This window comes from Triplophysa dalaica, chromosome 13, assembly GCF_015846415.1.
Source record: "Triplophysa dalaica isolate WHDGS20190420 chromosome 13, ASM1584641v1, whole genome shotgun sequence".
Classification (NCBI taxonomy): Eukaryota; Metazoa; Chordata; class Actinopteri; order Cypriniformes; family Nemacheilidae; genus Triplophysa; species Triplophysa dalaica.
The window spans coordinates 9,074,114-9,101,110 of NC_079554.1; the positions used below are offsets into that span (position 1 = coordinate 9,074,114).

General features: G+C 38.2%; 3 protein-coding genes across 6 annotated transcripts; 1 reads left to right on the forward strand and 2 right to left on the reverse strand.

The window, feature by feature from the left end:
- Positions 1 to 120: 120 nt before the first annotated feature.
- On the reverse strand, positions 121 to 5,418 carry psma8 (proteasome 20S subunit alpha 8). Its single transcript, XM_056764207.1, has 7 exons — positions 5,224 to 5,418; positions 4,344 to 4,470; positions 3,680 to 3,804; positions 2,265 to 2,387; positions 2,050 to 2,169; positions 1,312 to 1,374; positions 121 to 560 (listed from the first exon to the last, which is right to left on the reverse strand). Exons 1-7 carry the CDS (start codon positions 5,323 to 5,325, stop codon positions 465 to 467), a joined length of 756 nt encoding a protein of 251 aa, XP_056620185.1. The 5' UTR covers positions 5,326 to 5,418; the 3' UTR covers positions 121 to 464.
- A 6,534-nt stretch (positions 5,419 to 11,952) lies between these two features.
- On the forward strand, positions 11,953 to 18,317 carry znf521 (zinc finger protein 521). Of its 2 annotated transcripts, XM_056764205.1 has the most exons (4): positions 11,953 to 12,165; positions 13,484 to 13,606; positions 14,654 to 14,770; positions 14,906 to 18,317. In XM_056764205.1, the coding sequence occupies exons 1-4, from the start codon at positions 12,126 to 12,128 to the stop codon at positions 17,236 to 17,238; spliced, it is 2,613 nt and encodes an 870-aa protein (XP_056620183.1). In that variant the 5' UTR covers positions 11,953 to 12,125; the 3' UTR covers positions 17,239 to 18,317. The 2 variants fall into 2 exon arrangements, with proteins under 2 accessions (XP_056620183.1, XP_056620182.1); XM_056764204.1 differs by having other exon boundaries at positions 14,654 to 18,317.
- Positions 18,318 to 21,114: 2,797 nt separating this feature from the next.
- On the reverse strand, positions 21,115 to 26,938 carry gpr132b (G protein-coupled receptor 132b). 3 transcript variants are annotated; one of them, XM_056764592.1, is made up of 2 exons: positions 26,818 to 26,938; positions 21,115 to 23,914 (listed from the first exon to the last, which is right to left on the reverse strand). In XM_056764592.1, exon 2 carries the CDS (start codon positions 23,910 to 23,912, stop codon positions 22,824 to 22,826), a length of 1,089 nt encoding a protein of 362 aa, XP_056620570.1. In that variant the 5' UTR covers positions 23,913 to 23,914; positions 26,818 to 26,938; the 3' UTR covers positions 21,115 to 22,823. The 3 variants fall into 3 exon arrangements, with proteins under 3 accessions (XP_056620570.1, XP_056620571.1, XP_056620569.1); XM_056764593.1 differs by lacking the exon at positions 26,818 to 26,938 and adding an exon at positions 26,233 to 26,381; XM_056764591.1 differs by lacking the exon at positions 26,818 to 26,938 and adding an exon at positions 25,208 to 25,401.
- Between the last annotated feature and the right edge of the window lie 59 nt (positions 26,939 to 26,997).

Consider the following 26,997-nt stretch of genomic DNA (forward strand, 5'->3'; position numbering starts at 1 on the left):
TTCCTGTTCTTATAGAGAGACTGTGAGTTCCAATCCCAATTTTTTTTTTACTTTTTTAGTATAACAACTCTCAAAATGCAACGTTACCATTGTATAAATTGAAACAAATCAATCCGTGCGTACAAATCAAAATGGTTTATTAGGATAGTCAGACCAGAGCACATTCTCCCAGAATTCTGTAGTGCAGAGCTCCTTTACAAGTGACCAGGACTGAAATGCAGCGCGTGCTTGACAACCTGCAATCCTGTCTGTCTTGGTAACCCCAAACCCTTAGCATGCTTTCAGTAAATATTGTATACATAGTCAACGGATAATACGTCTGTTGTAATTAACATATTCTGGGACCAGCAGAAGACTGAGAGATTGTGCTCTTAGCAGATGAGAGATGGGGGAGTGGAGTCAGTGTGGGCCTTCTGCCCATATAAACAAAATTAAGAGAGGAAATATGCGGTCACGAAAGTGATTTATGAAGACTTCTTTTGCTTTTTCTTCTCTGCTTCCTCCTCTTTCTCCTTTTCTATTTCAGCCACCAGTGTTTCGATCTCTTTGGACTCCAGAATCTAGAGAAGGAGAGAGGAACACCCAATGTGTCATGTGACTGAAAACTAAATGAATAAAAATCGAATGATGTCAGCTTTGTTTTCATCACTCTCATATGCCATTAAAGCGATCTTGTGTCAAAAGTAAAGAATTACCCAATTTCTGTCATTACTTAATCAATATAGTAAACTTTTTACTTTATAGTTAAAATGCAAAGGTTTTAAAGGAACAGTTCACCCAAAAACAAAATGCCTGCCTTCATTTACTCAACCTCAAGTTGTTCCAAAACTTTATTTATATCTGTGATCATTAAAGAACATTTGAAACCAAACAGTTCTTGGCCACCGTTGCCTACAACAGTAGGAAAAATTGATTCATACATTTTTTGTTATGTTGAACAATATTTTGAAGAATGTAGGAAAGCAAACAGTTCGAGGGCACTTTTGACTGCCATTGTAATTTTTCCTACAATGATGGCCAAGAACTGTTTGGAAATTTGAATTGTTTCCAAATATTTTTCTCTGAGTTAATCATAACAAAAAATATTCAGATTTGGAATATCTCAAAGATACAACAAATGATGACAAAATGTTTATTTTTGTGTGAACTATCCCTCAAAGCTTAAAAAAAGTCAAGTCTTGGCACAGGTGTCTATTGCACAGGATGGACATCAAGTACATCATACATTTGTTCTGGCGTGTCAAAATATCCTGTCATCATACCTACAGCACGGATTGACATGATGAACTAGTAAGTGAGTAAATGTATTACCTTTAGGGGCTGGTTTCTCCGGATAACAGCCAGTTCGATGTTCTTGCCCCCAGATTGCACAACCTGTGTGGCACAGATCATATACAATACCTCCATCAAACATGTTACATCGTGTCAGCTAGGGCTGGGTATCGATTCTGATGTTCCGATTTGATTCCGATAAACAAGTTCTCGATTCGATTCAAGTAAATGATTACAGATTTAATACAAATCCTATAGATATTACTAAAAAAGATCAGTAAGCATCAGATTAGAATGGGGAATTAAAAAAATTGAATGAAGAGCCACAAACCTGTATATTACACTTTTAACACACAGGGGTATATTGAAACGGAACAGTCGCATACCTTGATCAAACAGGATCAGGATATTTTATTTTTAAGATAACAACAAAATGTCACAAAATTAGCTGTAAAGAGAGGCTTCAATTATGTGAAAGTGATGTTAAATTTGACAACGCATCCGCCATGTTAATTAAGCAATGCATGAAAGAAATGCTTCCTGTTGTAACATCCATCCATTGTAAAAAGAAAAGTGCCATCTAGTGGAAAAAATTAGCAATTACATTCACGCTAATAAATGTTCAGTGCTTGCTGGAATATGAAGTGTGCAAATCATTATCGAATCCTCCGCATTTTAGAAAACATTCATCAATGTTTCGATGCCCAGCCCTACTGTAAGCTATGTGATTTGAGAATGTGTTTTGTGTGCATGTAACCAGGGTAACCATGGACTGACCTCTAGTAAGGCTTTGATGGCCAGTTTGATGGCATCATTATCACTCGCGAGGGATTCTTCTATGTAGTTTTTCTCCAGAAACTCCCTCACCGTCTTAGCACTGCGCCCGATCGCATTTGCCTGATGACACAGATGAGATTATTTCACACACAATAGATGTAGAATAAAGGTACAATCAATCACTTTCTCAGATGGTATTTATGCTACTTCTTTACCTTCCATGCATGGTATGTTCCAGAGGGATCTGTCTGATATAGACGTGGGGTTCCGTCATAGTCAAAACCCACAATAAGGGCAGAGATACCAAAGGGACGGCGTCCGTTGCTTTGAGTGTACCGCTTTGAAATGAACAAAATACAATTAAAATATATATATATATATATATACACAACAGTATTAGTAGGATGCTCTAAATTTGAAAAATTGTCCTGAAAGCAAGGAAGAAAAGAAGATTAACGTACATCAGCATTAGATGTAACAATTTTGTATATCACGATAATTGCTGGAACTTTTATTGCTGTATAATACTATCATTACAGTATTGAAATAAATAAATAAAAACAGTTAAAACAACTTTGTTTGAGTTGTCCTCTTAATAATAAGTTTGACAAATAAAACAACTTGAATATTTAAATAGTTAAATAAATATAAAGAAAATGTATAAAGAAAACAACTATTAACTTTTCATTGAAAATGAACAGTTAAGTATCAGAATGTTTTCAAAGTCTGCAAATACTTTTTTCTAGGCTGGCAAAATATTTGACCTCTATCCAGGCCTTTATTTTGCTCTCGTCACTGTCGTGTCGTACCCGTTTTAGAAATCCTCCAATCAGGATATTTCCAGCCTACCAACTGCGGATTTCTTGTCATCATGATCAGCTGACATCGATCATGATCCTTCAAGCTTTATATAACTGATTTTTAAGCTTTTTAATCTCAGTCACTAAAGCCAACCTTGCATTTTTCCCGGTTAAATAATACCACATATGTAGCCTAGGTTATTTAATCGACAGTAAATATGTAAATGATTCAGAATAAAAGTTTGTTTACACAATATATATCTGTGTACAGTCCATATTAATTTTGTATTTATTAACTCCTAAATGTATACATATTTATTTTTATTTACATGCATTTATTTATATTTGCATTATACAGTTGAAATTATCTATAAATATTTATTAATTTATATATTGTTATTAAGTATATGCATGTATGTATGCATTTATAAATACAAAATGAATATGCACGGTACACAGAAATATAATATGTAAATGCAAACTTTAATTTTGGATGCAATTACTTGTTTGACAGCCCGATTCTAAACTTTATCAAACTGAACATAATTCTATATAAAGTACATTTAAAAATTGTCCAATATGTGGCTGAGGACAAAAATAAAGATAAACACTTCGACCTAAATTGGTTGTGCAATAGGCCAAATTTTTGAACTAATGATCAAGTTTTAGAGTGTGATTATTGACTGATACCTATCAGGCCATCCATACTTGAATCTAGGGGAATTTCCGTTCGACTCCTTACATTCAGCACACACACACACAGTGTTGAAAATTTGACATATCTGGCACATGTGTAATCTGTGCTGGTGAAGACGATTGTTATATATTACCTGTTTGAGTGTGGCAATGTAGCGGGTGATGTACTCTACAGTAACTGGGTCCTCGACCGTGAGCCTGTGACTTTGGCACTCAACTCTTGCTCTGTTAATGACAATCCTGGCATCTGCAGTGAGACCTGAACAACACACAAACAAAGATGCTTGTCTTATCGAAAATGATGCCGTTTTCTGCCCCAATTCACCATAGTCATGATATTTGATAAGTCATGCCTAAACTTTCACTTTTTAATAGGTAATATATGTTGCAACAGTATTTGTAATAATGAAAAGAGTGCAGTAAATAATCCTATTTAAAAGATCATTTTAATGTGACACCTCAAGAGGTTAGCTGATAAAAAGGGCATGAAAATAGTTTAGCAAATTGTAGGGTGACTTTACAGAAGTTGCTCAGAAAACACATTTGGATTTCTTGTTTTGGACACAACAATTCATTTCACACAGTTACATTTGTGTTGTTATTCAATCATTTTAACAAATTGACTATCATTCTAATATGTTAAAATAAATATCAAAAAGTTAGTAAGTGACCCCAAACCTTAAATCCATGGTGTAAATGGCAAAAACATCTGTCTGAACATCAGCTTTTGCGGCAAAATATACAAACAGCTTAACCATGTTTGAAGTTTAAGAAAACATGAAAGAAAATGAGGTTTACCTGCAAAGGCCATGCACACATGCTCATCCAGGGCACAGATCTTCCTGACGGTTCTCTCATCCTGAAGCTTTGCCACTGACTTCTTCTCAACACCCAGGACAACAATATCTTTACCCCTGATTCCAACCTTTAAAACATGTTAAACCTTAGAATGCTTTTAAATATTTAGATGCATGCAACGTTTAAAGACAAGACAGTTATGCTTCAGTGCGAACTGAAAGAAACTTTTGGTCAGATCAAGCTATGGGCTTTCATCGCCCTCTATAGGACAAACAAGTAATCACATCCAGTTGAAAGCGAAACTTTATGCGTCATCTTATAAAGGTCTTACAGAACATAATTTCACAAATAAAATAACTATTTAAAATTGACTATTTGATTTGATTTGTGTATTAAGAGCTTAGGGTACTGCCCTGAGATCTGAAATCTAAGTTACCTTGTTACGTTACAGTTTTAACTTCATTCATTATTTGGCTTACAGTTAGTAAGATTACTGCAACCCAAGTTCATCCATTCTTGTGTTCGTTGTAGCAGTGAACGGTGAAACGGTGTGTCAAACTTAAGTTGAGTCTTAAATGCATTTATAATAATAATAAATATAAGATCAAATGATGTGTATCTGCAGGTTAGCCCATGCTAATATTAGCCGCAACATGCAAGTCACGATTAGCTGCAGCGTCTCTATCAAAACCCCGCTGCATATAAAGTCAATTATACAAATGTTTCAAAAGAAGTCATAAAACACAACAATGTTTAACAATGTATCTATCCCTTGTTCCTCATAAACCTTTATTGAGCAGTCGTGAGTCTGTTCGTTTGTGTAGCCGTTAGCTAACGTCACCACGCTAAAGCACTTGTTCATGTCGTGTAAATAACTCACAGCTGTGGAGCCCTTCTTTACAGCCTCCTGAGCATATTCCACTTGAAACAGATGACCGTCCGGAGAAAAAACTGTTATAGCTCTATCATATCTTGCAGCCATTTCTGAACACTTAATACAAACGTACAAATTATAGCAAAGAGTTTAGAGACACCTCAGGTTCACAGACAGAAGAGGTTTCGAAATTAAAGCGCATGCGCGGGAGAGGCGCGCATTGAATCGTGGGATTTGTAGGATGTTGTGTTGCGATTTAACGGAATTGTTGCATTTTTGATCAGCGTCTAACACGTTTTTTCTCGTTTTATATATTTTTTGTCCTTCAATTTATTTATAGTTGGAAACTGTATTTGGTTTCGCATTAATACAAAATATAGCTTAAATATAAGCTACATGTGTTCAGAACTGTTGAAGGTCCCGTGTGTCAATTTTTGTGATGTGACGTGTGGCCAAGTGTGGTGTTTCCCTTACTTGGAATGTGTGCTCTGCATTTAACCCATCCATGTGCGCACACACAGTGAGCAGCGGCGCCCGGGGAGCAGTAGGGGGATAGGTGCCTTTTTCAAGGGTCTCACCTCAGCCGTGGTATAGAAGGTCGATGAGAGCACTGATCATTCACTTACTTCCCCCACCTACAATCCCTTCTGGTACTCAGGCTCGAACCAGCAATATTTGTGTTACAAATCCGAGTTTCCAACCATTAGGCCACGATTGCCCCTACCTTGAATATTTATAAAATTAAATCAAAATACATATTGAAATGATTTCTGTTTTAGATATTTATAAACATTCATGTTATCAACTAATATGTTTGTAGTTTATGTAGAAATTACATCGTATTGTCTTAAATGCATGCTTAAATGTATGAAATTTAGCAGCATCTAGTGGTGATGTTGTGAATTGCAACCAACGGTTCACTCCACCACTCCCCCCTCCCTTTCGACCACTACGTTGGCTAACACAGGACAAAGATGTCATCATTTGAGATGTGTTCACATACATACTCACTGTAAAGTTTGCATTTTATGCAAGTATCAAAATCTAATTTATTGTTCGATATAGAAACCACCACAGCAAAGACAGCAGACCTTAGTTTTTTAGTCTGTTTAATTCAGGCAGTGTTTGCTTTTCTGTAGGGCCTATAAGCAATTTAACACATCAATGGGTGGTTTCCCGGGAACAGGGCTTAAGCCTAGTTGCAGACTAACTGAAATGTCAGAGGTGTCTTTATCGAAAACTTAAATTGACATATCATTAAGTATGTCAGTGCGATTGTTTTGTCTCAAGATGCGCGTCAGTGATGTTTTTTGTAAAGTATATTTTATTATATATATTAAGACGGCTTAAATATCCTTAGTTTAAACCAATCCCTGTCCGGGAAATGTGTGAGGATTGTTGTGATGCAGTTAACTTATTTTTTCCTTGGTTACATTTAATTTGGTTTCTTCTTTCAGGGCAGTAGTGTATTTTTCTTTTTGGCTGTTATAATAAAAAAGTTAGGTTACCTTAAATAAAAAAAAACTCCAGAAACTTAATCCTTGGACAGTTAAAAAGGCATTTTATAAAAAAAAAATCTTCATAAAGTAAGATGAAGATTTTACATTTTGTTAATAGAAGAAATACTAAAATGATTTGTTAAGGATGCAACAACAGTCATTGCAGAATAAGAATGAAGATTGAGCTTTGTTGCTGATTAAATTTCTTAACGGATCATGTGTTGCATTCAAGGTTTTCATCTAATCACACAGTCAGCTTTACCGAGACAAGTTGTAAAAATCTGTTTGAGACATGTTGCTCTGTGGGTGTCACCTTAAAGCTATTCAACCATCTCACTGTCATGTACTGTAATATCATATAAACCTTGAACAGTTTTAAACATGTAAGACAGCATGTTGTGTTTGACAAGTACTTCTAGAAGTACATACAGTACCAACACTTTCATGCTTGTACATCAAAGGCCATTATGGTGCCACCAAACCTCTCATCAATGCTTCATCAAGAGCAAGATAAACCTGCAGAGGACAAACCACAAGTCTCCCACACCTTATTAAAAATGTCCTTTTAATTAAATTCAACAAATAAGAATACATTAAACTAAATATGATTCAACTGGGAATACTGGGGTTTGTGTACCGAGACCATGGAGCAGTGTTCAAAGAGATAGAAATGCCCACCCACTAGTGTTACTTAGCTGTGTATTCCCTCAAACCAAACTAATGAGGACCTTCTGTAGCTTTTGCTAATGTTCACAACCCCAACGGTTCTTATGGGAGTCACCTGTGCGTGACACAAGAGGCTCTCTTATAACATGTCACAACTGTTCTCAACTAAACCAGGTTGTGGGGTCATAAAGTGTATCTGTTTTCTTTCAAAAAAGTTTTTTTTAACATTCTGCTGTTTGTGTGTAAATGTGAGTCGTGTTTAAAGTAAAAAAAAATACATTATTCCACCAAGGTAGAACATAGGTAAAAAGTACCTTTGATACCACATGACCTGATTTAATGGATACGTGTTTTTCTGTGTCTTTGGTGCGTTATAAGTTGCCCATAAGACTCTTAAAATTACTAAAAGTAAAGTGTCGGAACAAAAGATGCATTCTATTTAAAACCGAATGCTCACCCAGACCTGCATGAAACGCCTCGTGTAACCACACCCCCCCCCAAGTCAGTTCGTGGTATGATTTGCCATAGACCGCCCAAATGTATCGCAAGTAAGATGGTTGTACCTGTCAGTACAATTGCTCTGGAACCTGATGTTCCAAATATGGTAAAAGGCGTTACATTTTCGTCACACGCTTGCAGTATTCGACTAAAAACTACGCACTGGTTAACTGGCCAATCATAGCACACCTTGCTTTTCAGAGCGATGAGCTTTGTTAAAAAACTGCACGTTTCAGAGAGCCAGGGCAAAGAGGAAATACAAACGTACTGTCACGTTTGTTGTATGTTATGTTTGTTTTTTTCCTCCCCTGAATTGTCTCCTTATTAGTTAATTGTTTTACTTGCCTGTTTTCTCTTGTTTCATTATTAGTTCATTGTTTTCACCTGTCCATCATCTTTGTTAATGTTACCTGGTGTTGTGTTCATGGTTCCTTGTTTTCCTTTTGGTTTTGTAATTAAAGTATCCTTTTGATTTGTATCCTGTTGCCTTCGCCCGTGTGTCCTCCCGCGACACTGACAGAATACTAGAACCAACAAAAGGGATGGATTACTTGTGGCTCAACGTCTCTCCAGAGGAAAATTTGAGATACCATCTCAGTCAGGATGGTCGTCCTCTGGAGAGATACGTGGAGGACTTCCTGGAGCTCAGCAAGCAGGTGAGTTGCGACGATTGCTCACTGAACGCGTGCTTTGTGATGGGGTTGGATGATGACTCCCATCGGTGTCTAGCTCCCGAATTTAGGGTGAAACCCGTTTGGGAGTCTATCAACCTCATCCAGTGGCTGATGGAATCTCGCCCCAATGTGGGCGGGACCATCCTGGATGGGGTTGATCATCCGATCCCATCCGAGCACGCGTTGAGCAGCCCAGCTCACCTCACTCTGGAGTCCTCCACCGGAGACAGAGCCGCAGGTAATCCTGCCCCCTTCGAGCCGGTCCCGTCCGGCACTCCCGAGTCTCTCCAGCCGGTCCCGTCCGGCACTCCCGGGCCTCTCCAGCCGGTCCCGTCCGGCACTCCCGGCACTCAGAGCCATATGGGAGGGATAGCCCTCCAGGCTAGACCGGTCGTCTGCCTTCCGGTACGGTCGGCGCCCTCCAGGCCTCGCGAACGGCCGTCGCACTCCAGACCTCCCGAACGGCCGGCGCCCTCCAGGCCTCCCGAACGGCCGGCACCTTCCAGGCCTCGTGAACAGCCAGCGCCCTCCATAACCCCTGAGCTGGATGTATCGTCCTGGAGACCTCCCGTCTCGTCTTGTCCTGTCTTCCCAGCACCGGCCTCCAGGACGCCCACCCCCCCTTCTCCCTTTGGTACTGTTTTGGCGCGAGGACGCGCCTTGTGGAGGGGGGGTAATGTCACGTTTGTTGTATGTTATGTTTGTTTTTTTCCTCCCCTGAATTGTCTCCTTATTAGTAAATTGTTTCCTTGCCTGTTTTCTCTTGTTTCATTATTAGTTCATTGTTTTCACCAGTCCATCATCTTTGTTAATGTTACCTGGTGTTGTGTTCATGGTTCCTTGTTTTCCTTTTGGTTTTGTAATTAAAGTACCCTTTTGATTTGTATCCTGTTGCCTTCGCCCGTGTGTCCTCCCGCGACACTGACACATACACAGTATGTGGAAAATACAGTGTTTTTGAACCTTAAATCGTGTTTACACATTGCAATACATCTAAAAAAAACGACAATATGCGTTTAGCCCTGTCATATGAACCCTTTAAACTGCTTGATTTTGACCTCAATTAAAGATCCAACAATGTAAAGTCTCCTTTTCATTTCAGACTCGGTCTAGATCAGGCCGCACGGTTTACAGACTGAGCTGCAGGATCATCATCCAAGAAATCAGCTTCATCTCTGTCTCTGTAATTAGCTGATTAATAAAAATTAACCTTCAGAGTTCATTAATATCACACAATAATTAATCTTGATGTCCTGATGTAAAAAATGCCCCAACCCTTCTTTTTCATTTGCTGTGGTGAGATGTTCATAAAGATAATTGGCCCTTGAGATTGCCTACACTGTAGATTATGTGCGGATAATCATTTTGTCCCTCATGAGCACCCTCTGTTGAAATACGTTATGGAATCTCTCGAGAAAACTATTTTTAAGTTTTAATAATACCCATTACGTGTTTGATGCTGCGTTGGTCTAATGCAGTTCAGTCCTCTGGGATAAGTGTGCTTTATGAGATACTGGTAACTAAGGCTGAATCTGTTTCTATTGCTCTGTAGGAACATTTAGGGGTTTGAGCTTGACACTTCAATACGCTATAATGTTGGGAAGTTGAGTATATACAAAAAAACGTTGAAACTTGAAAACACATTTAAATGATGATAATTTCTAAGGCCAAATCAAAAACACTATGGACAGAATTTATTGATAAAATCTTCAGAAAACTATCTCAATAGAGAAGGTATTCATGCTTTAAAAGTAAGCAAGAGGGAGCAGTATAGGTCTCTTGGATGTGCAATTGGTCTATCTGCTATTGATTTATGTTTCATTTTATTTATTTATTTATTTGTACTTATAGTTTTTACATTATATATTTGCATAATTAAATAATATTAATTAAATAATAAATATAGCTAATTTATTCACAATTTGTGGTAAAAAGATCCTATAAAAAAACTAAACAGAAAAAATTCTGGCAGCGATAGGGCAACAGAAAAATTACAGTTAAATAACATTTATACATGTTTTGGGGGGTTTTCTTGTAAGTTTGCAGTTTTTTTCCTTTAATTTGTTTTCTACAGTGTTACATACATTGAAAATGTAAACTTCTCTAAAATTAATTAATCTAAATTGTTTTTTGCGGTCAAAAAAAGAAAATTACACACACACACACACACACACACACACACACACACTTAAATGTTTATTAACAATGTATATTCTTCATATTCAAGAACCTGGATACTACATTATGCAGCAGTTAAATGCAGTTATCTGGATTCACACCACAAAATAAATAAATAAAAATAGTATTTTACAGCAATGTCAGAAAAGTCAATCCCAGAACATGACTCTCAAAAAAGCTGTCAATCTTTCTCTAGAAAGAAATGCGACGTTCAGAGTTCAAGATTTTTTCAGATGTTAATCAAAAGAACAATCTAGGGAAATAATTGACTTTGCAGATTCACAGCAAACTATTTGTTTTAGAACAATAATAAAACCAAGAGATGCTTGAAGATATGAATCAGAACTAACAGCACTCTTCTCTAGAGATGCTCTGATTGGCTGATACATTATTTCCTTCAGGATTTCCTTAGCGCAAAGGTTGCCTTTGCATGTCAATACTGTCTATTTACAGCTACACTATAGACCTACCGACCTACAGTAGACATGCACGCACACATACATCCGTCCACATTCACCAATACTCTACAGTGAGTTTCTTTCGTTTCGTTAGTCTTAAGGTAGATTTTAAAGCATCTGATTCTTATGACGATTTTATTCCCTATACATACAGTATGTGTCAGTTTGACCTACACAAAAGACTTCCTGCTGGCAGCACAGAACATGACAGATTTATGTTTTTGTGTCTGTACAACCTGCCCTCTTTTATTCACAAAACAGTCACAGGCAAGTGTCTCGGCATCTAATTCAAAACTCATTAGAAACATGCAATTGCAGAGCTCACTCCCAATGGGATACAGCTTTCTAATCAATGTTCCCTACTGCAAAGCCCATCCAACGGGGCGGCTCATAACTAACGTTTCCACAGAGAAATTAAAATGAGGTGTCATTATGAATGGAGATGCTCCTCTGATGATTTCATTAAGACGGTACCATATGTCTGATGGTATATTATATACGGAGAGAATATCACAGGAGCATTTTCCTCTGAATATGTCATTTCTTTGACTATCATAAAAATGACATATCCATAATCAATTGAACTATTCGGCTAGAACGCTAAGTTACTTATCTATATAATACATACATTTCATTGTGTATTGCATTAGTGAGAGAGACCGAGACACGGAGAGAGCGAGAGAGAGAGAGAGAGAGAGAGAGAGATTACGCATCTCCCGTGCGTCCCCGGTGGCGCAGAGCGTCTATAGAGTCATTCCGCTGGTATAGGCGGGGGCGAGCCCCTTTGCCCGTGATATTAGTATGTGGTTTTCCGCTATTCCAGTCCCTAAAAACAACTCGCTGGTTTCGCGTCTCGTTTGTCTCTTCTTCGGCGTTTGCAAACAGCGGACGGCAACTTAACGCTTTTATACTGAAAAAGGCTGAAGTCATTCAGAATGTCTCGTCGAAAGCAGGCGAAGCCCAGATCTCTGAAAGGTATGAAACCATAAAAGGCTTTTTTATTGCATACGTCTTATATCACATGATGTCTATTTGTGTTTAATAGAATCGTACCACTGCACTATAGATTTATTGACCTTCATTACTTTACATGTGGCTTCGGATCAATGTTGCGGCAAAGAACTTAGAACCAAAGGTTGTTGTTCTTTTAGAACAGAACTTTAGTTTCACTTTTATTGCATTTCAGAGAGGGGTTTGACATCACTCACGCACGTGATGCATAATAATGTAGACTGATACAGATGTTTTGTCCATAATAAGCGTGTTTTGTATAATATTGGGTCATTAAAACAAGTTCAAAAAGTACGATGGCTTGGTGGCAATAAATTGGTAACCAAATATGTCATAGTGTGATTTTCTCTGTGTTTGGTTAAGAAATTAATGAAGTTGTGGGAGCTTTAGTCTAAAATGTGTACTATAGGCTTGATGGTGATAGTATGATCCACCTAAATTAAAATATCAACATGCAAAAAGGTTTGTGTGGATGAAAAGATAGAATATATATATATATATATTTACAGTATAAAAGTCAATGTGTCTGTAAAGTCCGCACAATTTATGTATAAACCCAACATGTGTGTATGTGTGCATGTCTGAGAGAGTTTTTGAATGACAACTCCCAGTTTTCAGAACTGTGAATAAAGGCTATTTTCACATCCTTTAAAATCTCACGTGGATGTGTTATCTGGCACCTGAAATCACAAGTGAATATGTGTTTATAAGAAGCACAATGAATATAAGATATACCGTATATTTCATATTTATTCATAATATAATTATAATATGTTCATACAATAATAAACAGATGAATACATATTTGTAAGAAAATAATAAAACATATTCAAATAGGCGCATTGTTTGTGTATGTGTAGTCTTTATCTTTGCACAATAGTTGTATATTTCATTTGTTTCTTTATTGTTCCTTGTAGGAATGACTCACTCAGGAGAGCTTATTATTATTCAAACCTTAAAACAGATAAATATAAAACTAACGAAAGTTGAGTATTTCAAACACTGTGTCATGTCTTCTGTGCGCCCTCTATTTAAAGAGCAAACGCACACTGGAGTCTGCTCCCCTGCTGGATGAAAAATAGATCAAGATACTGATATTTGTTTACTCTTTGCCTTTTTCAGGGCACAGGTGTGCCATAGTTTACCAGATGCTCCACAAGAGGCGATAAAATATGTGCCTACAGCTATTTACCCAAAAGCACTTGGTTTTATCAGGGTTTTACATTGTCATACTTTTTTCGGGTATTTCTTGCATTGCAAACTGTGATTGGCCTCCTCACAGGTCATGATGGCAGAATACATGTTCTGGATGACAGGAAGTGTGGAGGGAAAAAACGGTGCCACTGTGAGAAAAGAAAAGAAACAGATGAGGAAAAGAAAAGACATGAGCAAGAGGAAGATGAAGGTGCGAAAGAGCCTATACATTTCTGACACAGTTCAGGCTAAGTATACTCTTTATTGATACATCAATCTCTCTTTTTGTCCCTTAGTTTACATTTTCTTTGTCTTGAACAACAATCATTTTTCAGTCTACTTTACCTTAATCAGCTGTATTCTGACTGTACAATATTTACTGCATACAGTACATGCTTACGTCCTATGGTGTGACAGCAAAACATACAAATAAAAACTAACAATAAAGATAAATCTCTTATGATATTTAACATGACAATATAAAAATGAATAACGTTAAACAATGTAATATTAGCAGTTTGTTTTCCACATTTTGCTATGTCACACTATAGGACACATGTAAGATTTATTTGTCAACTACCCACATTCACTGCTGATTATTTGCTGTGCATATTTACTCTTCTTTCCGAATTCCCTAGACAGTCAGATTAAAAAGAAGAGAGACCGCCAGGGTGTTAGATTCAGGCTTTAGTGTTCCTGTGTGAATGTGTGACCTTTGAATTAGGTATATTTGCAATTCCCTCTTCGCACACAAACGAAAAGGGATCATGCCTTTACAAGTGATTTCGGATTTACTACATTGGAATTGCAAATCTTGATAATTTCATGTTTTTTTATATGTTTTATACAGATACATAAATGCTTTGATTCAGTGTATTATGTGGTATCACGTTTTGGGTTTGTTTTTTCTCTTTCGCATGTTTAGTACTTTAAGGTACAGTAGGTGCACTCCTTTTGTTCACAATGTGAAGCCGGTCTGCTCACACTGACAGCAATTTTGGTCACAGTGGGACTGCTCATTACGTGACAACATACTGAGCTAATTCCATTAAAACGAAGTGTGAAAAAGAGCATCCAATTCATATTTTTGGTGTGTAGTCGACCCTTATGAGGCTGGTTTATTTTTTGACCAGCCAGAGTTAAGCAACCTAGAAAACATTTCAAATGCAATCGCAGACTTATTTTGAAGATTTGTCTATACTTTATGCAAATCATTTTTAAATTTGGTCAAACATTTTCCTCGTTTCTCCCTTCATAGCAAAGCCTAATGATCACACCTCCGCTGACCATGAAGATGGACGTGACCTTGGATTTAAAGTGGCAGATCCGCCTAAATTCACCAGAGGAGAGACATTTAAGGATCATCAGATTCTTAGTAAGCGTGAGAGGGTCAACACCGTTTTGAAAATATCCAAATCACATATCAGCACTGAAACTTCTGTAAAAAGCAAACAGCTTTTCAGTGATCAATATGAGCAGATCAGTGTAATGTCCTCTCATCGCCTCACAGGTTTAGATGATCTACAGAACAACATGGGGAACTTTGAGGACAAGCAAACTCAAAATTGTGCTTGTGAAGATAACAGTTTATCAGCCCTCTCACCAGCATGCACCTGTGCTTCGTATGCCACCCCAACTTCCAGCTTCTCCAGTCCAGCCACTCCAACAAATGCAGAATTGACGTTTCAACCAATAGCACCATGTGGAGAGAAAAGAAAGCCAGCACTTGTGTCAAACAAGGCTTACGGAATCCAATCTTCTAAAAAGCTCAAGTTTTTTAATAACTGTGTTGATCTTCACAACCACATAGACCCCAAGGCAAGCCAACAGTACATGGACAAGAAGATTTTAAATTTTCCATCTGAACCAAAGGAACACAAAAAAGAGGGAAATGTCATATTGGGTCACTCTGTGTTGCTTGAAGCGGCAATCACCGCAGCAGTTCAGACAGTCCTTCAGTGTAGCTTCTGTCCCACATCTTTAAAAGATCTGAAGGAACTACAGGAACATGTTCGGCAGTCACACAACTCGGCTGTAATCGAGAGCAATGTCTTCTTCTGCTCACACTGCCTCCGAGGGTTCCTGACGAAGGAAACACTAGATAATCATGTGCAACAGACTCACTGTAAGAACCAGAGCCGGGCACCTGATCCGGACCTTCTAGAAGACACAACAGAAGGAAGGGCTTTGCTCTTCTGTCCCCACTGCACACATTTACCTACATTTGGCAGTAAGCTCAAATTGATGCAGCATATCAAAAAGATGCACAAGATGGATCTTCGGGAGGAGAGGAGTACACTGGGTTTGACTTCCCCCAAGTTAATCAAGAGTCCAGCCGAAAAAACTGGCCAACCCTCGACCGATTTTATCTGTGACTATTGTGGGGCTAAATACACAAGTCTGGAACTGTTTCAGACTCACTTGAGCTCTCACTTCAAAGGCTTACTTCCCAAGCACACTTGCTCAGAGTGCTTCGAAGAGTTCCCAAATCAGGAATTTTTGGACGAGCATACAATTTCTCATTTTAGTCATACATCTACTCTTTACACATGTGAGAGCTGTAGTAAGTCCTTTATCAGTGTCAAAGACCTACACGGGCACCTACTTGAGATGCACACCCTCATGCTTTACCGCTGTTCCATCTGCCAGCAGGCATTTAGCTCTAAGGTGTCGATTCAAATTCACCTGGCCTCCAAACACAGCAACAAGAGAACAACGTTCCACTGTACGTCATGCGAATGGGACTTCAAGCACGAGCGTGACTTGCACCTACACGTTCAACAGAAACATCTAGACAAACAATGCAAGGTATACTGCTGCATCTTCTGTACGGAGACCTTCAACACCGACATTGAGCTGCAGTGTCATATCACCACACATAGCGACAAATGCGATCCCTGCGTTTGTACCAAGACCAGCTCTCCCCTCGAGGTGCCCTTACACGAGAAACTCCGTGCCAAGAGCCGGAGCACCGAAGGTAGCAACGTGACCCCTCCACCTGTCTCCAAACCAGTTGCCAAGGACAGCATTGGAACGCTGCCAGCGGATAATGAAATAAGAGATGGTACGGCGGAATTGCTTTTCAGCACTGAAAGCAAAGGGAAGGTGAATATGAACGATCCGATGTTCGCCTGCGAAATCTGCGGCGCCTCGTACACCATGCAGAGCCTGCTGGCTAACCACCAGCTGCGAGATCACCACATCCAGCCAGGGGAGAGCGGCACTGTCAAACGCAAAGTGGAGGCCATCCAAGGGAGCCACAAATGCAAAGACTGTTCCAAGACCTTCTTCACAGAGATGGCACTGTGGGAGCACGTCCAGACTCATCTAGGCCCCACCAAGCACTGCCAATGCCCCATATGTGGAGAGCGTTTCCCTTCATTGCTAACTCTGACTGAACACAAGGTCACCCACAGCAGGAGCCTGGACACAGGCAACTGCCGCATCTGCAAGCTTCCTCTTCACAGTGAGGAAGACTTCCTGGAACACTGTCAGAGGCACCCCGACCTGCACAACTCGCTGACGGGCTTCCGCTGCGTAGTGTGCATGCAGACTGTCACCTCCACTATTGAGCTGAAAATTCACGGAACCTTCCACATGCAGAAGGTGCAGGGGGACGGTATGACCAACGGATGCGCAGAACCCTTCGACCCCAATCCTGACCTCAAAATCTCCTTGAGTGGTGCTCGGCGGGAAACGTTGAGTATGAATGCGAGTATGTTTGAACACAGATTTAGAGAGAGTAAGACTAATGTTTCTTTGGTGAACTGCTGTTCGGCAACGGCTCTCATTCCAGAGGAGAGAACTAATAAGAATGCTCTAACCCAGACCACAACAGTTTGAGTGGTTGTTTGGACTACAAAATATACTCTAATTTGTTTGTTTGTATTCAAGCCAAACAAGTGTTTAGGGCTGTCACCATATACAATTTTTTTAATACACGATTACCCTGTGCAAATTAATTTGCGTTTACAATATAATCACGGTATCTAGTGAACCATTTTGAAGAATGCCATCGGTCAATTCATCTTTAATTTTGTTATTTTGTCTTTTTGGGCCATAAATCAGACTCAATATACAAGTGGAGGGAGGCAAAAAGAGTTTTACTATCAGATTATTAACACAGTATCAATATTCATGTTTTAAATATGGGTTTTTGTCAATACCTTTATATTGTGACACTCATATATGTGTGAAGAAAAATGGAGAGTGTTTCACTGTTAGAGTTTTTGGAAACATTTAGCAAAGATTAATTCTCCCAAGTGCGAGGCTAATCTTCATTGGATAGTTGTGAGGTTCTTCAAGAGAGATTTACTGCCAGATCCTCTCTCTTCGTAACGTTTTGAGATAAATCCTTGCGTTAAGAAATGGAAGTGGATCTGTGGTGGATCTTGGCTATCCAGACAGTAATGAGTTGTTGCTGATGACTGGAGCTGAAGATGCACAGAGGGGCAGGAAAGAGGATGAAATGTGGGCAGAGGGACTTGATGTTCTGAGGGAGAGAGTCATTAGCAAGGCTCTATCTAATTGAAATCTGAGCACCACTCTTGGTAAACTTTATGGATTAGATGTGGGGCTTTTGGGCAATGACATCTAATAATCACATTTTATTGTAATGTATTTATTGAGCATTTTTATAACATATTTGTAGTCAAATGCTTTCATTTTATTTTCCTATATTTGTGTCTTGCTATGTATTGTATCACTGTATTTGTTCTACTGTATAGAAGTAAATTGTCCTTATGAGTAAATGGGCATGCATGTGTTGTATTTTTCAGATCTTTATTATAGATGAAAAGCCTGTGGTATGTCTGTATACATTACTGTAGAAACTGGATAAATCTGGATCAACGCAGTTCAATATTAGTGCGATTGAGTCACTGTGTGTATATTCTTGTTTTCATTAAAACAGTTAAAATTCATTCATTGATATTACAAAATTCATTCATAATTCATAAACATAAAGAGGAAACTTTTTTACTCCAAGTATTATTGTAGGAAAAGTGTCAGGTTTTGCTTGATATTCTATTTACAAGATTCAGGGGTTTTTTACTTCCTTCACACATAGGGTGATTCTTCTTTTATTATTTTATTTTCTCATTTAATAAATAGCAGTACATCTGTACACAATTTATTATTTAGCTACCCTTTGTCTGTTGAAACTGCATTAAAAATGTAGAATGAAGGACAAACCAGCATTAAAATGATAGTTCACCCAGAAATGAAAATTCTGTCATCATGTACTGACCCTCTTGTCATTTCTTTATGACTTTGTTTTTCTTGCAGAACACAAAAGAAGATATTTTGATGAATGTTGGTAACCGAACAGCACGTCCCACCATTCACTTCAATTATCTGGATAAAAAAGCGAATGGGGACGAGTTAACAAAATTCTTCTAAATATTTTCATTTTTGTTCTGCTGAAGAAATCAAATCATAAAGGTTTGAAATGTTAAGAGGGTGATGACAAAATGTATATTTTTATGTAAACTATCAATCAATTTAATTGTCTTTGTGTGTGCGTGTGTGTGTGCGTGTGTGTGTGTGTGTGTGTGTGTATGTGTGGGCGTGTGCGTACGTTTGAAAGGGGAAATTAGATAATAGTAGGGTCATGGAGCTGGAAGCCACCAAAGACATACTGCTGACTGGTCTGGAAATACCCTCATGACAGCAGCTGTGATTTGACCACAGGAAGGAAAAGCAACATCATTTTGGACACGCCTGTTAAAACATTTGTCTGAAAATTGTGTAAATGCTGTTACCACATCCAGTTACTACATCTGGTATATAGGTGTTTCAAAATTCTGTAAATTTACTTTACCACAGTTTGTGTATTCAGATGTTCCTGCTGAACACCCAATGTTTGATCTTGCGTCACTTTTCTGTATGCATCTGTCTAGTAATCCTTCTGTCTTTGCATTAGAAAAAGTGATTATATTCTTCATTACAAGAAGCAGAATCAAATGAAACATAGATATGTACAGTATACTCAGTAATATATACTGAACAAGATAGCATGCCTGTACACATTAACATTTTGTTTTATCTGCAACTTGGTATTCCTTTTGTGTGTGTCAGGCATTAAGCCAAGGTAAAGTCGACTGTGAAAACATGATTCTGGGTAATGCCCGGACCATCTGTCAATACCTGTCTCCTGAGTGGGCTGAATGTGGAGAAGTGACAAAATATATGGAGCTGTTAGAATGGGTTTCATTTGATCCAATATATTTGAAGTTGCACATCCTAGAACAGGATTATGGTGTAAAAATTTAGGTTGCTAAATTTTGCATATGGGTACTAGTGGATGCATACAGACAAATAAAAAGGTATAATTACTCTGTGTTTTTGGCTTGTCAGCTACTTCAAAGCATTTAATGTCAACACTTGTGTCTGACTAACCAAAATGCAAGGTAATGTGTTGCAGATGAGAGGGAAAATTTATGATTATAAATAAATCAGGACAGCATCCCTTCTCATTGACCATCTTCATGAAACCAGATTATACCCTGCACAGGACAGACCCTGTCTTATTACCTGGTTCTTCTATTCTATTGGTTTCTGCCACTGCATGTCTGTCTACAAATTAGGTGGCACCACTTAAAACACTTGTTTATTATATTTAATACAGTTATTTAAGTTGACTAAGAACATTTACGTGTTTTGTGGTATCAGGCCTGCTGTCATGTGCACTTCTAAATATTACAGCATGCTGATATCCTGCGTATGAATGGAAACTAGGGTGAAAGGTTTGTTCTTACTGAAGGAGTTCAACAGTGGTTCAAACCACAATGTCAGCCACCAATAACTTCTAATGCAGTGTGCACCGCTCACACTTTCAACCATAACAGTATTTTTCCATGCTGATGGCAATAGTTTCTTCTATACGGATTAAACACTGATATAGCACACAGTCCTGAGGTTGAGAATGCTGTACTGTAGTTTGACATTGTTTATTTGGAAGTTATCAAGAGATTGTGTTTTGTGTTTAGCTTGTTAGCATTGCTGGTCTCAGAAGTGGAGAAATATATTTTATCCGAAAATCGGGAATGATCTTGGGTTTTAAAGATTGCTTGTTTGTCATGAATTAAGGTAAAAAGTGAATGTTGGACAACACTGCCCTCTATTGGCCATTACGTGAAAGACGTGAACATTGTTGGTCTTATAGATAATTGAATCAATGTTTTAGTTTGCTAGTTATGAGTTATAATAGCCCACAAATATAAATACTTCTTAGTGTGATATTTACGATGATGCTGCTATATATGATTACAATAACGTTAAATTAAAATAATATAGTATTATCCCTCATATTATATATACATCCATAGCAATTATCGAAATTTTGCTTTAGCGTGAAGGATAAAAATACATAAAATTAAAACAAATGAAGGTTTATACGGATCAGGTGATCATATCACTATCAAGACCAGCAGGTAGCGCTGCGAATGTATTTACCAATAATACAATGCAACAAGGGAACCAAAATGCCTCTTTAGATGTTCTAGTTTAGCTCCTGGGGGGAAACGTACAGTAGGTGGTTCATGCAGTTAGCTTTGACAAATTAAAAACATATATTTTTAACCTAATTTTAATGTAAGCGTTACATTATTTGTGTTTGGTATTAGGGGTGTGTCACATTGTGCACACATTCAGGTTGAAATAAATGTGGAAATGACAGCACAGAAGCAAGATAAAAGACATTTTATTTAGCATGTAACCCAAATATTTTCAAACTGTCGGACCATTCATCACACACATTCAGATAAGTGACATAAATATCAATAAGTATAAAAAGAAAATGATGGTAGGCCTATACAGTACATATTTTTCTCTGATGTTAAAGACAGTAGGAGCCCTTTGTTTTTTCATGAATAATTCACATGTCTTGAAACATTAAGAGAGATAGCACACTACAGCAGATTTAGTTTAAAGATACCACATGAAATACCCACTCACACATGAAAACAACTACAGTATATAACCAAAACTATATAGCCGGTGCTATGGTCATTTGGGGACATTTTCTCTTCCTTTTAAATAAAGGCGACTAGTTATGAGCAAATGACCAACAGGTATGCCAGGGCAGTTTGTTGTTGTTGTTATATATATATATATATATACATATATATATGTATATACATACACACACATGCAGCCTGTTTCAGACAGATGCCCAGTGCCTTGCAACAGTGGCAGGTACAGCTGGGGTAATTGTTTTCTATTGGCTCAGGACAGCTGCTGGCTACTTAAAGATTCATTGAGGGACCAATTAGAAACCCATCTTGGTCAGGAATAGCGTTAATTATTCAAGACGTTTATGATGGAAGGAGAAAGCACACATGCAGGATGACTATGTGGTTGATTAGTTTTTGAAGATCCGGTATGAGAGACACGCAAACATTTTGCGCACGATAAGCATGTCAAAGGCAGGATGTTGCTTGTGCATTGACCACAAGGGCTTTGTTCTATGAAAACCTTTCATAAATTCCATAACCAAAAATGAGGTCCATACAAAGATTATATTCAGTGATTATCTTTTGCAAGTGTCATCAAAGTTGTGATTTTTACATTTTATTGAGTTATTTAAAAAAGTGGTAAGTGTGCCACATTATGAGAAACTAATATAATAGATAAAACAGTTTTTTGGGTCATAATATGTTACATTTGAAATCAAGATTTCAGACTTATTAAAATGTTCGAAAAGTTTGGAAACATCAACATGATGCTGTCCAATACTTCTCAACATAAATAAATAATATTTACAGTAAAAAATGTTGTGCCTTAAACATTTTCAATAAACCAATTCACACACTGAAAACATTTAAACAGTGATTGACACTTGTACCCCTTTAGATAAACAGAAAGTCTCACAAGTTTCCCATTCTGTTTTTAGTTTTTTCTAAATACTTTGACCAACCCAAATAATATAACCATATATTCTGAGTATGAAACCAACTGCAACTACATGACATTTCAGTGGCATGGCCCAGTTCTATTTAAGTGGGTGAGTCTTTGTCAGAGGAAACTACAAAGTGGGTCGTGGTGGGGGGCTATGGGAGAATGCCCTCCCCTGATTTTTTTTATTTTTTATAAAAATATAAAAATGAAATACTTGTTATTTATAAATTTGTAATATGCATTTATTTATATTTGTGTGAATTACACAGTCAATAGAATTTACTAAATTGGACCAAAGAAGGAATGAAGAAGTCAAATGTGTCTGTCACACAAACAGAGAGTGAGAAAACATTTAAATGGAAGTAGAAAATGAGCAGTGAAATACCACAGTCATGTAGGATTATTGTCTCATTCCCAGTTGCCTCGTGAAGTGCTACAGTATATCCAAAACAAACTTAAAGAGATAGAAAACCTTGATGTCTTCCTCAACTAGTCCAAGTGAAAAAATGACTATAAAACCATTTTCGATTTTAGTCTAAAACATAAGAAGCTGTCCTCATTTCATCCTGCTTTGTAAGAACAGGTCCAGAATTGCTCTTAGAACTGTGCGTGTTATGTTGGCTACTGTGTGTTGAGGGTGGAATCAAGGTCATTTTGCTACACATCTCTGCCATGCTTTTTCTTATCTCCTCGCGGACGTTATTACTCGAGAGGACGTAGAGAATGGGGTTAATAGCGCTGTTAAAGGTGGACAAACCCAAAGAAATTTTGTAGGGCATGTAAACATGGTGCTCAAAAAGGCACTCCTTCTGCAGCTCTGGGAAGTGGTAGGTAACAGCTCGTATAAGCAATACGATGTGATAAGGAGCGAAACAAATTAAAAACAGCGCCACGACCGCCACAGCCAGATAGCGAACTTTCACTTTCTGATGGGGCTGGAGTCCGGTGCTGGCCTGCACGTTGGTAAGAATAGCCCTGTTGGTGAAGATCAGGATAGCCAGAGGACCGCAAAAACCAATGCAGAAGCGGGCATAGTTGAATCCTGTTACCGTCGCTGTGTTCTGGCCCGGTTCAAAGCAGCGGCGACTGCCCTCTGCGGCATTGCCCTCCCGCATGATAAAGACGGGCAGGTGAACCAAGCCGACCACCAGGAAGACTGAAAACACTATGAAAGCAGCGGTCCTTTTATGACGAAGGCCCCGGGATTCGATAGCGTGGACCACCGCCACGTAGCGGTCGATGGAAATACAGCAAAGCAGAAATATGCTAATGTACATGTTGTTGAAAAAAACATAGCCGGTCACTTTGCAAGCCATGGAGCTCCAGGGCCATACGTGGTTTTCGTTGACGTACACTGCCCATACTGGCAGCGTAAACAGGTAGCTGAGATCACACACGGATAGGCTTAGCAGGTAGATCCCGAGAATGTTCTTTCGACATACTTGGTGGAAGGTGAGGTAGACAGTGACCAGGTTGGCAGGCAGACCGATGATAAAAACCACGATGTAAAAAACCAGAAGAGGAATCCGGTCCTCCATGTATGGCACTTCGCAGGGCGGGATCACAGACTGATTCATGGTTGTCATAATGCTCTGTGTGGTACTGGATTCATGCATCATTTCTGGGGACCAGAATTAGTGGTGAGAATTATTGAACAAAGACAATAATAACACAATAATAACATAACAGACATTTATTCTGAATAGAATAGGTAGGTGATTCTCACGAAATCTCCAAAAAAGTACAAGTTACATACTGTAAACTTTACACAAAGCATTGCTTCACAACTACTCCCAAAACATGAGATAGTCTTACAGATAAAAACACACCATGAACTGTATTTGTCCCAGACACGGAGCTCCATTTCTCGGGCGTTGTGTGACCGAACCAGCACACCGCTGTTTGAAGCGCAGTGACGGGAATGTTCAAGTCATGCACAGATGCTGTGCCAATAATGAGTGTGTTGAGTATTTGCAATAAATACAATTTATCCAGATTGCTTAAACCTGGGCCTCATTTATACATATTTCATCATAGATTGTGAGTACGCAAAAATCCAAGACAACGTCTCTGACGTGGAAAAGTGCTTAGCTCCACGTCAGGGTCTGAGCAGACGTAGCCTACAAACTTTTGTTTGCACTATAAGTTATTGAAAAAATAAGCCATTCTTGCCAGTTGTAAAGGACCATGCCAGATTAATGACATTAATTAGACATCGTTTACAAGGCGGAGATCTCAAACGGTTCAGCTGCGCACAATTTCATGAACATTTGTGATTTATAGATTTCACATCTACATGTAAATGAGAGGCATAGTCTATAGGTCTATATTGGAATATAATACATCATGTTATATGCTGCACGTGAAGGAAACACGATCGCTTTTCTAAAGAGATCTGCTCGTGAATGAATTTAAAATAATGCAATTGCTATACTTGTGGTACAGTCAGCTGCTGATCAGCCTTGCGAGAATGGCCAAACACATCCGTCTAGTCTAGCATTTACTTCATGTGTGACAGTTGTGTTACTTCAAATACTTAGAAAATATTTCTGAAAATGAGAATGTCACTGGCACTTTCTCAATTTTTATTATACTGTACATGAATATACGGTCATTATATATTATATATTAGTCATTTAAGAACATCTAGTCTGATTCTGTCAGAGTCTTTCTGACATTTTTTAATTACAACATGCACACATAGCTGGACCTGTTACGGCATAGATTTCGGTATAATGGTGTTTACAGGGTTTTGTAAGAACGACCCATGAATCTTTTTCCATGCTTTAACAAGTACAATAGGAGCCACTTTAATAAAAAGCTAATTAAACAGTATACTTCAAATAAAATAACACAGGTTCTCTTTAAAGGGATACTTCACCCAAAAATGAAAATTCTGTCATCATTTACTCACCTTCGAGTTGTTCCAAGTCTGTATACATTTCTTTGTTCTGAACCAGATCTGTTCGGTCATAAGCCTTCTTCCAAATATCTTTCTCTGTGTTCATCAGAACAAAGAACTTTATACAGATTTGGAACGACTCGCAGGAAATGATGAAAGAATTATATCCCTTTAACTTCTGTATTTAAAGTCCTGTATTTGTCAAAGCTTAGAATGCATATTATAATAGAGCTTCCGTTTTGTTTTTATGATGTTCATGCAAGCATTCATTTGACAAAAGCATTTACCCTTTAGACTTCACCATCAGACAAAAGCAGGTGGACAAATCGCACTCAGAGTCCAATCTGTATGACACATGACTGTAGTGTATGTGTACCAGCCAGGATATCCAACTAAACATTTATAAGTAGACAGTAGAAACAATCACCGAACCTCTAATAAATGTAATAGTTATAATGGGAATAGTACTGTTTTAATGGACACTATAATGATCTCCGAGGGTCTCTAGTGGTAATGTCTTGGGATCAGTGCGATCTGGCAGATGGATATCAGTAGAACATTAAATGAAATCCTCCTGGAATAAAGCCCATAACACAAAAAGCCTTTTTTGTAATGATTTTATGCGCAAACAGCTGATGTTATATTATGGTATTATGGAAACCATTAGAATTTGTAGACTATTGTTTTTTTTAGCAGGAAGGAAGGAGAAAATGAAGTACTTTGTACTTGGAAACATGTTGGCAGAAGCCTTTGCTAAATGATGGCATCTCATTGTGCATCTGCATCATGCTGAGGTCTTATATAGGAGACGAATAAAGGTTCAGACTGAGAGGTAAAGCACAGTTATTGGGAAAGAGGTTCACAGCTAAAACCACATTGTCGAAGAATATAGCTGACTACAGATACTCCTCTTCCTTGAAGTAGATAGCCGAAACGTCGCAAATGGTGCAGAATTGTGCAAATAATTGTCATTGATTTCCTGTCACGAAAGACGGAGCGAATGAAGGAGACTATGGGCTTTGTGTTTTGTGACCTACTTCATTCATTAAAACACTTGTGATGTTAAGAAAAACACGATGGATCTGATAAGATGAAATGCTTTTTTTCTCTTGTCCCATTACATTAGGGTCAGACAGTGGCGATGCTCTTTGAGCCCCTTACACGCTCCGGGCAGATTCTCACAAGCTCAAACACGACCTGAAATGATGCGCTTACAGTTAAACATGCCAAGCATTCTGTTTCTATCTTAAATAAAGTATCGTTAGTCTAATACATAAAACAAAACGAGCTCAAATACGTCAGACCAGAAAAATTAAGCTGACAACCACATTAAATATTTACGACTTTCTTTGTTTAATGACAAGACACGAAAATCCAACATATAAAAACATTTATGATATTTTAATTCATTTTTCTTCTTCTTTTGTACCAAACACATCACATCCTTACTAATAAACACAACATGAATCAGGCATTAAACAGTCTAAGTTACAGACTGTACAACAATTCGTCAAATTTGTGTGCGAAACACACGTTTTTCAAAACGATCAAAAACTCATTATTGGCGGTTCTGATCTTCTACACAAAACCATCGAGCGAAACAATTGTGCTACAAATCTTACCTCTAAATGCTGTTGAGTTATTGGCCACGTGTATCCATCATGGTACAATACAGCGGAGTGAAGGACGTCACTGCTGCTCGTGTGAATGATAACGAGACTGAGGTCACACAGCATACTTCTGCTTTCCCTACATGTGAAATCTATTCTGAATCAACTGTATTTATTTTAACTGCCTTTGCC